At 40.8% G+C, this 13,073-nt stretch overlaps 1 protein-coding gene across 6 annotated transcripts in view; it reads left to right on the plus strand.

Annotated features, from left to right (window-relative positions):
• NOX4 (NADPH oxidase 4) overlaps positions 1–12,772 on the plus strand; it is a 121,415-nt gene extending 108,643 nt beyond the window's left edge. For 3 of the 6 annotated variants that reach the window (XM_027467239.3, XM_027467225.3, XM_027467234.3), the window contains 2 exons: positions 1,195–1,284; positions 3,613–12,772. In XM_027467239.3, the coding sequence (XP_027323040.3) occupies positions 1,195–1,284; positions 3,613–3,856 (334 nt within the window). In that variant the 3' untranslated portion in view covers positions 3,857–12,772. Of the gene's footprint in view, positions 1–1,194 lie in introns of all 6 variants that reach the window. The other 3 variants (XM_027467248.3, XM_027467267.3, XM_072032809.1) reach the window with 3 other exon arrangements.
• The last annotated feature ends 301 nt before the right edge of the window (positions 12,773–13,073 follow it).

The following is a 13,073-nucleotide window of genomic DNA, read 5'->3' on the forward strand; positions in this document are numbered from 1 at the left end:
CTGTTTGCACTGCTGTTTGACATCAGTGACATACACTTGGCAGTATGCATCAAAGATTTATGTTTACAGGCATTAGTTCCCTTTTTCACCAAACATATACACAGGCAGCTTTAAACTGTGCATTTGAGTATCTTCGTGTGCTAAGATACTTTGTGTTAAATAGTCACTGGATAAAATACTGAAACAGTCCTAGAGGCAAGGACCAGAACTCAAAGTCTCCAGCCTCCTGGTGAGTGCTGTAAATGATAATAGTTAGAGCCATGTTCCCCTTTATGTTCTCTCTCCATCCCACTGATTCTTTTAAGATTTTTCTGTGCAGTGGCACAATTTCAGCAGGAAGATGAAGAATTTTTTTTAAAATAATATATAACAGACAGCACCACGTCCTCTTTTCTTGCTCCTTCCTTACTCTTCTCCTCATCTTTCAAGGGAAGGGAGATGATGAATATCATGAGTGGCTCAGCTCTGCTGTTGTGTATTTGCCCTATTCTACCGCTGGTTATTGCCCAGTCTTTAGATGCTGTGTGACCATGAGTCTGACATAAAGCTTGTGTTTAAGGTGATCAGAGTGCAAAGTGGTACTGTCAGTGGAGTTGTTGTAATGGATCTGGCCTGATAGCTATGGATACAACGATCTTTTTCTGTGTTTAGCTTTTCACAAGATTTTCCAATACAGTTACTGGAGGAAAGATTGCATGCTAATGTGAAACTAATGTGGTAAAGTTGTTCTGCTGCTGCCAGAAATAATCGTGGGTTAGTAGTGCTCTGTTTTCATTGTTGTAACAAATCCCTGTTAGTGACTTGATCTCCTACTGGTGTAAATCAAAAGTTACACTAATAAAGTTGTTAGAGTAAGACACATTTTTTTAACTCCCCCCCCCCCCAAAAAAAAAAAAAAAAAAAAAGTGATTAATTAGCAGTTTCTCCTTGCTTGGTATCTTGAGACTAAGATGAGGTTCTTTTTTGCAAGAGTCGTCTTAGTCAAGTAAGTAACAGGATGTGATGCGGGGATAGATGGGAGAGATCTAGTGGCTTCTGTAATACCAGCTAAATGACCTAATGAGTTGTTCTCACCCTAAAATCTGTACATAGTTGGCACTTCTATAATACTATGGAAGCAGAACCCAATTCTGTCAATTGTTAGAAGTTAGCGTTCATTCGCAATGTCATAACTTATTTTATTTTCTCTTTCAGGAAGACCATTGGAGTTTTCTGTTGTGGACCAAACAAAATCTCTAAGATACTTCATAAACTGAGCAACAGCAGCAACTCTTATGGGACAAGGTTTGAGTATAATAAGGAATCCTTCAGCTGAAAGTCTGTTGGACTAGCAAGAGTCTCTAGAAGATAAAAGTGCAATTTTTTGTTTGTACAACTTAAAAGTTCAGCTGTGGTTTAAACAGACAGAAATGTACCAAAGAATAGCACAGTTTTTCTTATTTATGATTATTTAAGAGTCTGGAAAATGATGGACATGGCAGTATACCAACAAATAATAAGTGCTTATGCTCAAAGCCAAATGTGCTCACACAATATTTGTGGCAGCAGTGATTCTTTGGAGTTGTTTCTGTTAATTGAAAAGTACAAACACTGGGGAGAGACACAGTTGCTTTAAAAGCCAATGGAAGGACAATCTGTGGAATGTTCTTCCACTTCAACCCTCTGAAGTTGGATCAGTAAATTAAACCCCAGGTTAATCCAAATGGCAAAACATAGTGCATTTCAAAGACCTATTGCTTTTGTTGGTATACAAACCTTATGGCTTTGGGGTGAGACGCTCCATACTACAGGTTTTATGCATTGCGGAATTGAGATTCTGTATTTCAAATATACAGTGTTACTCTAGTCTGCTTCTGTCATGGGTGTCAGTATTCCCACCTTGAATGGAAGAAAGGGAGGAATTTAGGCACATCAATTCAGCATTCAGCAGTTTGCAAAATAAGTGTGATTTGTGCAGCCAGAAATATGGGGCAAAAAAGTAATTAATGGGAGGACATGATGTTTTAGTATACCACATGCTCAACATGGAAGTAGCACTCACTTTACACTCACATGCCCTGAATGTCAAATACTTATTAAAACATTCAGATGTTCTTACTGATTAATTTCCAATGAAGCAGGTTGAAAACCAGTTTTGGAAGCTGCAGATTGTCTTTGGTTGACTGTGATCCTTGGATTACCATCACTGGAGTTGGGCTTGTTTATTCAGTCACACTGGTGGCCCTAAAAGCAGGATCAGGCCAGATCTACAGCAGAGTAGGAGTGAGGCCTTCATTTCTGTGGCTCTTGACATCTTGTGTGCAGATCAAAACTTCTCAGAGTCATAGAATGGCTCAGTTTGGAAAGGTCCTTAAATACCATCTAACTCCAACTTCCATGCCACAGGGAGGGACACCACCCACTAGATCAGGTTGCTCAGGGCCTCATCTAACCTGGCCTTGAACACCTCCAGGGATGGGGCATCCACAGCTTCTCTGGGCAACCTGTGCCAGGGCCTTACTACCCTCTGACTGAAGAATTTCCTGCTAACCTCTTAGCTAAATCTCCTCTCTTTACATTTAAAACCATTGCCCCTTGTCTTGTCATTATTTGATTTAGCAAAGAGTCACTCTCCATCTTTTTTATAAGCCTCCTTTAAGTACTGAAATGCCACAATGAGGTCAGCCCAGAGCCTTCTCTTCTTTAGGCTGAACAGCCCCAGCTCTGTATTGTATTTTCAGTATGTTCCATAGGGGAGGATCTGAAACATTCAAACATAAGTTCTTCTTCCCTGTCCTTATTACAGCTGTTTTCCTGACTGCTGATAGGTGCCAAGGAAAGGCTAGGGGTTGAAACAAGCACTTGAAAACTTTTTGGTTCTGAGAAGCAATATTTTGTTCCCTCATTTAAATAGCCAATCCAATTTCCTTTATTTTCTCTTTACTCTTTTTATGTTATTTTGCTGAGAAGGGGACATTTAGGCTTGAGCCAGATACTTAGCTGGCATTAACAGGAATCATTCTACTGCATCTGAGTACAACAGCACTGCTTTACACTTGCTGAAAACCTGGCCCTTCATCTTCAGCAGAAGCTTGGAAACAAAGCCTGTAGCATCTGCAGAATAAGCTCGTGTAAAATAGCTCATCATCTCTCATACCTCTGGTTCACCTGTATTTAGAACAGTGCATTTGATTCAGTTTACTGCTTTCCAATGAATGCATTTTTCATTTCAGTAGGAAAGACTTACTAATTTTCACCTCACAGCACAAGCTCTGTATCAGTATCAGTGTTCAGAGGAAAGCATTTTTCTGGTAGGTGGTATATTGGCATGTTGTAAGTGTAACTAGTGAAGATGAGTTTGATCTTTGCCTTGGCAGCTTCTGCTGTGGAGTTGCCCCAAGTGCATCAGCAAAGCCCCACTGGGATGTGTTTCTTAGTGCCTGGACTTTGCAGGAAGTTCCTGCCTCTGGCTCTGCCCAATTTGAAATTCAGAGGGGAAAGAAAGAGCCAGAGATGGACTTATTCCTACTGATGAGAATTCTCAAAGTAGCCTAGAGGAGACAGAAGCCAAAATAGAAACGCAGTGTGAGATTGGAGCCTACACTGCAGCTACTGATTTTTTTTTTTTTTGAGGCTGGAAGGATCATTATTTTCCTATTGGATCTCCTTCATCTGTCCCTGTAAAACTGGAGGTATGCAGAAAAGTGTCAGATCCTTTTTAATCACTAATATTTCTAATAGTGCCTGCATGGATTTCATAATAAGCATAACACTGATGGCAACATGCATAAATGTCAGGTATTGCCTGCACTGTCGGCTTTTGTGTTTGTTTGCAGTTAGCTTAAAGCATGACTGCAATCATGACTGCATCTGTTAACTACAACCACACAGTGATCATTTTCCTCTCGTTTTAGGATCTAGTGTCTAATGATTTTTAAATACAGTGTAGAGTCATCTAATCACGATGTTCTTTGTGGATTCACATCTCCTCTCTGATAGATATCGGTTCCATTACTGTATAATGAGCAGCTAGTTTTGTAGTTGGTTCTGTGCTAAAACAGATGATATTTTCTGGCTCAGCTCTTACATAGGTAGTATTTTATAATTAATAATAATAGTCCTGTGCTCTTGCTCTGAATACTAGCAGGAGCTGACACTGTGGAGGAATGTTATCTCCTGTCGTTACATGCTGTCAGAGCAAGATGCAGGCAGAGGCACACTCTCCTCTTTCTGCCTCTGTCCTATGCCAACCTCAGCTGACCTACTTGTAAAACAGGCTGGGGACTGTCTACCTGTCTGGAGTGTTGTGAGGCGTAATTAATGTTTTTGGGATCACTTCAGTGCACCTGCAGTGAAAAGGTCTGTGTAATTGCTATTCAACAGTGTTTGTGTTTTATTTTCGTAAAGCTTTGTTTGACTGAGCCTTTCTGTTGCTTGTGTGAGTATTGCTAGACCGGATAAGTGTGGATTTGGGGAAAGGTTAAAAGCTTCAGTTGCTCTTTTCCTTTTCTTTGTGCTGTGCTTTTTAGAGGAGCAGAAAGTTTAAGGGTTAGTGACTGTGACTTGGTTTCAGGAATGGCAAATGTTACTGATAAAGGCAGTCGGGCTGCATTCTCCTTGCTGCTTTTTCATGTGTCACTAGCTTGCAAAACTGAGCTGAGCTTGCTTTTAAACTATGCAGTGTTTCTCTCTGTAAGCCAAGCGTACATGAAAATATTAACTTGGTGCCAGACAAGTAAGTGAAGGCTGACAGCACTTAATTCCACGTTCACAGATCAACCGGATTTACGTAATTGAATGTCTCTTTACGCATTAAACTGAGTCGTGGAAGTGAGTTTGTCATAAGCTTCTTGCTGGCAGGGGAAGGATTCCACCCTGTGTTATGCCACTTCTTGTTTAGTTGTCCCAAATCTTCAGACCACTCATTGGGTCTTTGTGTTTTATTCATCATAAATGTTTCATGATTCATAAATGTTTATTTAAAACGGGAGGGTTTCATGCCATGATGGAAGCCAAACCCTTTCTCTGCAAGGAGAGTCCAGCCCTCTCATACAACAGTATGAAACCTTTACACAGCTAACAGCTGAATAGTGAGTCAGATTTACTCGAGCAATCCTGTTCTCACAGCACGGAGATTACTTGTCTGAGTAAATGTTCACTGCCCTAGTGAAGGGCTGCAGAGGTGAGCCCTGATGGAGCGTGGGAAGGCCTGATGGGGAGTGATCTTCACCTCCAAGGTCTGAAGGCCAGTCCTTCTCTCTCCATGATGATTATTCCAGCAATTTGGAGTGGCACTTTGCCTAACATACCCTGTTTCTGCATATAGTACTGAGTGCATGAAAAGTCTTCCTTGGTCTTTTATCTCTTCTATGGGATGTTAGCTTTTATGCTCTTCTAAGGGATGGCACTAAAAGGAATATGAGAGAGACCCCTACATGCAACCTTGAACCTGGGCTAGGATGAGGAGACCAGGGTATAACACAGCCTCTTAGCTGATGACTGTGATGACCTGGTAGAAAGTTTAAGCGAAATATGCTTTTCTGCAAAATGCTGTTTGTTTTGCCACAACAAACTAGAGAACAATTGCTGTTAAGGGAAAGGAGATAAGCCCTCTTTCTGTTTGAAGACTCCTGCCCACGTGAGCCTGATGGGATGGAAGATGCGTATGAAAGCACTGCACACATTCAGCTTCTACTAGCACTGCGGTGTGCACACACTGCATCGCTGTCACGGGCTTACTACCTCAGCACTCAGCCCCCAGCATTATTCTTGTCTGCAGATCTTCACCTGTCTTGTTGCTAGATGTGTCTTGCAGGTGAGAGAGGTACTGCATATGCTTGCATGCATGCAGAGTCTGATACAAGCACAGATCAACCTGTGAGCATGTTGTGCAGCCAATACAAACAGGTGCAGAATTGTCCCTTTGCCCCTAATGCTTCTCGCACATAGGTGAGAAAGAGATTTGGAGCTGGCTGAGAAGGGGTAAATAATCTGAGTGGTAGCCTGGCCCCTTGAGACATAGTAATTCGGCTGTAAAAAAACTAAAAAATCAGAGAAGCAATAGTTTGGTAAGAAATTTGTTTTTAGAGCAGAAGCCTAAGAGAAAAGCCTCTACACAACACTAACACACTAGGTTATAGTTTCAAACTCTAAGCCATTGCTTAGAGAAGCCGGCAGGAGGCTAACTAGTCATTGCCAGTAGGAGCCTGAGCCCCTTAAGTCAGAGCAGACACAAAGTTATTAAAATGCAATGTTTACTTGTTTAAAAAATAAAAGGGCTTCTAGGGAGATTAATTTTCACTTCAGCCTGGCAATCATTTCATAAACATGCCAGTGTGATTTAAGACAAGCTGGATCTGTTCTTCTCTGGATTATGCAGAGAAGATTTGTCTGCAAAATTCCCACCCCTCACAAATAAAAGCAGTTTTATTGTTTTAACAAAGATGATTTAACAGCAAAGTTTAATCAAAATGCCACTGGCGCTTGTGCTGAACTGAGCTTTTCTGTAATGAATGTACATTTATCAGGGATATATAGAATACAGCTGAGGTCTCAACTTTGAATGGTGATTTGGGGTTTGAGTCATCTCTGCTGCTGGTGTATTTCATTAAAGCCACTGTGGTGGTGCACTAGTGGATACATACATGGAGCTGAAATGAGACTTTTGAAATTCCCATGAAGAACCTGTTCCTTAACTAAGCACACTAAATCCCAGAAGTCTGGAATTTCCTTCATAGGTACAGGAGATTGTTTAGCCAGCATCATTAAGGTTGAACCCTGAGTCCTCTGCTAGACTCACAAATATAATGAATGCTCTTAGAAAAGGTTTTGAGCAACAAATGCTTCTTCAAGAGCTGGCTGAACTTTTGTAAAGGTTTAGTATTCTGCTAGCTGTATCACACATGTTGTAAGCGACATGGGGGTCAGTTTTGGTCCCGTGGAAATGCTGTGCACTTCCTCTGAAGGTTATGAATAGCTCCAAACTTGCAGTGGACGCTCAAGGTTTGTAGTGTAGCATTATATTCTCCAGAATGATTGTGTTTGTATGCTGTACAAACAGCAAAAGATCTCCCATTATTTGGAGGATACAGGGAGAAAGCTGGTGGAAGAGACTCATCCCAATTGTAGGTTGTCTCTTAACAGAACCCTTGGGTTTCTGAGGGTGCCAGACCTTACAAAAATGCTAAGAATATTCCAACTGCTCTTTCTGCTTTTTTTTTTTTTTTTTTCCTGCCTGTCCAGCGTCCTGAAATCTGCACCATCCTCCTAATGATCTGCACTGTCACACCAGGAGGGGGAAGTCATGAGTAGCTCCTGAAGCTTCAGGAGAATTGCTGTCAACTGAGGAGCAAACCAAGGAGGGCAGGAGAGGATGATAAATTCCAGCACTGAACAGTCTGAAATATTTAGAACCTGGAAGTAAAAGGGAAGGAGAGAGTCATTCTTCCTGGCTCCTAAATTCCAGACAGTGAAAGCAAACCCCATTGCCTGATGTGAATGCAAAGTCTCCCTGGGATTTGAGAACTAATGTATGCAGAGATAGCCTTTCAGTGCACAACTCAAAGCTAAGCACAGAAGTAAACTAGTATATTTTAGTAAATGCCTTCAAAATAAGTAATTTTTGAAATAAATCTATCATTGTCACTCTCTAGTTAACCTGTTTCAAGAGCTACCTATTTCTGTTTTGCAGCTTTTGGGTTGGGTATGGCTTTTTGTGTTAACTCCTTTTCACCAAATTCCTAGAGTATATAGTTCTCCATGCTAGCTGTCAGTAGCCTTAACAGTTTAATAAATACATTTTGTGTTTGTTGCTGCTGTGACCCTAGGTACAGAAAGCCTTGAAGATGCGAAGCAGTGTTACATAAATGTGTAGTGTACATAGCAACACTGAGAAGAGGGATGCTGCTGCATTGCTTTTGGTGCACCAGTCACACATTAAAATTCTGTCATTGCAAGGTCGTGTTGCTTGTCTCATACTCTACAACCCTGGGGAAGAAATTTGGAGGAGAGGTGGGGAAGGAAGATCGAAAACTTCTTCCTTGTGCTGTAGCCAATAATATATTCATCGACAGCAAGGCATTTCTGTCTGTTTCCAAAGAGCCTGTCATTTCTTTTTCAGGGATAAAGGATTTTCTGCTGGTGCTGAGTAGTGGTGTTTGCATGTTATAAATGTAGCACAGTGATAATGTGTCGCTTCTGAACTGAATAAATAACACCTCTGAGCCCTTTCTTCTCCCTTAAATAATCTAGAAGAAATGCAAAATACCAGAGAGCATGCAGAGTGGACTGTGTCCTGAGCTGCTCTCAGTGCAGCCAGGTTAGCAGTGCTGCACAGAAACCCTGCAAGCTGCTAGGAAGAAGGAAACGAGGTTTGGGCAAAGAAGATAACAACTCTTTAAGGAGAAGCACAACAGTGATACGTGATCTGTAGCCAGAAAGAGGCCATGTTGCAACGTTGACTGTCACATCTGTGCATGGTGCTAAGTCAGAGCCTACCTTAAAAGTACACTTAGCATTGGGGAAAGTTGAGGGCTCTCAGACTGTGTCTGCAGTGAGATGAAAACAGTTTTTAATGCAGCTGGGTTAGCCACCTGTGTGCAGTGTCCAGCTTGCAGCCTAGACTTGTCATACCTGAGGGCAAACTCCATAGATGATGAGTTGGTCTCAGACACGAGTGCAGTCTCAGATGCCTGGCTAACTGAGGGTATGGACACACCCTTTGTATTTCTCTGGCTCTGAAAAAGCAAGTTGCTCAGTGACTGGGGAGCAGGGAGTTATCATTAGGGGTCAGATGCTCAAAAACATGTACTTTCCTAGTAAATGCAACAGCCTGAACAGGTAAGGATGATGAGTGCCAATTTCCATCAGTAAATGTATATAACCCACCCATATTTGTACTAGTGTTCACAGGGAACAAAGAGAGAATTCTGCAGAGAAGGTACAAGTGCCATGTTTTTCCTTTGTTATGTCAGAACAACATAATTAGCTGATGAAAAAAAATCAAAATTAATAGGAAGATTCACCCATGGCATTCTTTTTGATTGCTTGAACACTTGTAATTGGTCAACTCATGCTTTTTGAGAGAAACTTAATAAACATAATGCCCTAAAGGAAAGATAAAAAATGTGGCTTAGATGCAGTATGGCAAAGGGTCTCCACCCGACAGTGAAGTATCATTGTCTGTTGTAGCTGGAGGCATTGGTGCTTTCATTAATCTCAGCCTTTTCCCACTCTGTGAAAGCTGAGCTTTCAGCTCCATCTTTTTCTCTCTGCATACCTCCAGTCTGTGTATGGCGTAGTGCTCTCACCTCTGGATTACTGGAAACAAACTCATCTGTATGTCATATAATCACAGAATCACAAAATGGTTTGGGTTGGAAGGGACATTTAAAGATCATCCAGTGTCTTCCTTTTCTGCTGTCACTTCCCTGCCTCAACAGCACGTGTTGTGTCTAAGAGGCTTCTCCCATCCTGTGCGTCTCTTAACTCAGGAAAATTCTACTGTGAAAAATGCTGAGATTGGTTTAGTCTTAGCCATAGTCATGACCATAGTCACTAGCCTTTGTAACTCTTATAACGTACCTGATCACGGAGGGTCTTCTAGCTTTAGGTAAGTGATGGGATGCAGGATCCTAAACCTGAAGATACTTTTTTAGAATGGGAAGAGAGGCAGTGCCACAACAATGGGAAAACAGAAAATGGGAAAAACACATAATAACAAAGATTATATCATCTGGTGTATGAGCAACAGGAACCCATCTGGTGAAATTCAGATCGTTTGTGGCCATCCCTGACATGTTTCTGCTTTCACACATAGGCGTTGCAGGACAGTGGGCAGTGATGGAAGTGGTTGCTTCTTACAATGACATCCTCTATCTCCATACAGCTCCTAGTTTATCAACTGCATATAAATTCCTTCTTTCACTGATTAAATGTTTCCTCACCTGGTTCCTTTGCTTCAGGGAGCCTGAGAGCTCATTGTTTATAAAGAGAGAGAAGAAGGATTGTGCTGTTAAGCAGACCACTCCCAACACATACGTTCTGCTCTGCATCCTTGAGGAGGCACTGATGCTGCTGCAGCTGCAGAAGGGCAGAGCTTTACTGAGATTCAGAGGCAACAAAGAGCTTCTTCCAGGATTCTTGTGTTGTTAAAGCTCTCGGCTTACTAACTGTTTTTTTTTTCCTTTAGTTTTAATTAGCTTTAGCGCACCAGTGCTAGGCTGCGAGACCCTTAATCCTACTGAGCTTTTCCCTCCCCATGTTCCTTCCAGTCACTTGCAAGAGCAAATTTGATGAAGTTCATGTGGGTTAGGAAAGGTTTCCTTGGTCTGTGAGAATTTAGGAGAAAAGTCATAACTGTGACATTTTTATTCAAACTGAGATATATAGATAGGGCCAGCTATATTTATTTCATAATGTGCATATGTTCTTGTGCATGGATTTCTTTAAGATTCTATGATTTTACAATATTTATATACTATTTTCAGAATTTTCAGAACAAAAAAATCCACCGACGGTTTGCTTAGGAAATGTCAGCATGTCCCAAACATCTCTATTTATTAAAAAAAAAAAAAAAAGAAAAAAGATTCTTTGAAGTTTCTTTGAGGAGGAGAAATTTCTGGAAAACAGCACACACCACATTCAGATGCAGCAAACTATTATTTTCTAATGGCAAAACATTCTTTGTGTTTTTTTGTTTTGTTTTGTTTTGTGTGTGTGTGTGTGTGGCTTTTTTTTTTTCTTCCCAGCCTTCACTGATGAAAAGTACTGTTCAAACTACACAAGGCACTACCACAATCTGAGCATAGATAAGCGAATGCCTTTTAAAGCAAAGCACCTTTAGTAATTTGTCTGTCTGACCCCTCAGGATGGTATTTGTGACACATTTAGAGCTGGGCTGCCCTATAACTTGAGCCCAGGTATGAGCAGGCTGCTGGGGGCTTGCTGGACTTGTTGGCACCCACCAGACCTCCTGGGAGAGACACGTGCTGAGGGCAGGCAGCGTGTTGGGCATTGTCTTCAGCCACAGGTTACCTCGTAATGGCTTGTGAGTTGATGAGGATATAGAGTTATAGAAAGGAGGAAGACAATTTCAATCTCACTTCAGATACTTTGGGACTCAGAAGATGTGGAAGAGCTTAACGTGGCTAGTGTCCAAGAGCTGGGGTGCACTGATACAAGACTGGGGTGTCCTGTGGAGACCTTGGCCTGTGGTCCCACTGTTAAATGACTTCAGTGGACGAGTTTGCTACATGGATAGAAAATAATTAACCACAATCCAGTCTTGGGAAGGACTGACTTTAGATGAAAATATCTACATCACTAAAATTTGGAAAAGGCAATAAATAACATTCAACTTCCCAATGTTTTCCTTTTAGGAAAGGAAAACTGTTTCACTACGGACCATATTCTTACCTTATTCTTATGCAGTCTCTTCCCTGTCCCAAAAGCAAGAGGCCAGAAAATTTGTCCTGAATTTCCAATTCTGTAATTATTTAATTTTCCTACTAGAGCTGAATTAGAAAGAAAGTATTAAAAAGGAAGGTGACATTTACTTCTTTATCTGTATACAATGTGCAAGATAACCATTTTGGAAAGTAAATAAATAAATGTCCATGCTTTTAAGGATTCAGTGTTCTTTTCAGAGATCCCTGTTTACATTAATGCAATTTCAATCTGTTCATATGTTTTTACAGATCAGGATGTGGTATGATTCTTTGAAGGGTAATGACTGCTTAGTTTCCAAGCGGAACAGAAAGCAAAATTTGGTCCTGAACTTTAATTTACATTTTTTCCCCCAGGCTTGGCTTTAAGAACAAGAGTAGTACTTAGAGGGTTCCTGCCAATAGCAAGTCATACTCTTGTCATATGAAATACCCCGTTTTGTAGCTTCAGTTTGCTGCCCCCCAGCAAGACACAGGACCTGTGTTTCACTGGCTGGAAGCATTTAAATAAGTCTCTACTATGAGCGCGTGCCTAGTAGACCTTCTTGTAAGAGTAAGCAATAAGATTTTTGATTCTATGTGTCCCCATCAAATGAAGTAAAACGTTTACCAGTTAGATGTATAACAAGGCACAGGTACAAAGTTGATCATAAAAAGTCTTGTTTGTTTTGTTTTGTTTTGTTATTATTCTCTCATTTTTCTGAGTCATGGAGAAATCTTTTCCCTTAGTGCTCCTTTCTTAATTACACAGTTTTGTGAAGGCAGGTGCAAACTATTGGCTAAAGAAGAGATAAGACAGGGAGGAATCCAGGACTCTATCTGATGTTCTTGTAGAGTTAACTTACAAACCAACCACTCTTCTTTGATTTTCAGAAACATGAGGAATCCAAATTCTCTGAAGTTTTGATACCCAGATGCATTAAAATCTCATGTTTTGTTTGCCACGTCACACTTGACTTTGCCTGGCATCACAACCTGTTGTTATACCAAGTGCTTGTGAATCCCTAGTTTTTCTTTTCAAACTTGTTTAGCTAAATTGCAAGATCCTGGTTGCAGTAAGGAAAAGATGCTTCTTTCCAAACATATTAGACTGAGTTAGCCATTTTATGTTAATGGCAATGCTGGCAAGTAAAGTATTCAGCTGCTGAGTTCTGTTGCTGTTCAGATGTTACTGTTGCATTCTGTTATACTAGCAGGACGCCCTAACTTGAGTTTATGTCACGTATTGTATTTGACAAAGCACCATACATTTACTTGTCATGTAATTATAGCACTGTACTCTCAAGGTATTTGTTTTACAGGATGCTTCATGACTTTGGAATAAACAAGCATTCCAAGACTGATCAAAACATGGTTGAGTTGCTATTTGTGACCTGGTTTTAATTAATGAAATACTGCTTTAATCATGGAAGCATTGTGTATGTGCATATATACATAGATATTACTGCTGTCAGGGGAAGATGGGATTTCACTGCTTAAACACATATGCTACAGAACACCCATGATCCTCTGGAACAGCGAGCCAGAAGTACCGAAATGATGCTAGACACCCTTGTTTAGTCACCCAGTGCCATTTTCTGTACATTTTAGGCATGTGCTTACTTCATGTGCCATCTCGTGGAATTTCTGATAAATCATTTGAAATGAAGG

Source organism: Anas platyrhynchos, chromosome 1, assembly GCF_047663525.1.
Source record: "Anas platyrhynchos isolate ZD024472 breed Pekin duck chromosome 1, IASCAAS_PekinDuck_T2T, whole genome shotgun sequence".
In the NCBI taxonomy this organism is placed as follows: Eukaryota; Metazoa; Chordata; class Aves; order Anseriformes; family Anatidae; genus Anas; species Anas platyrhynchos.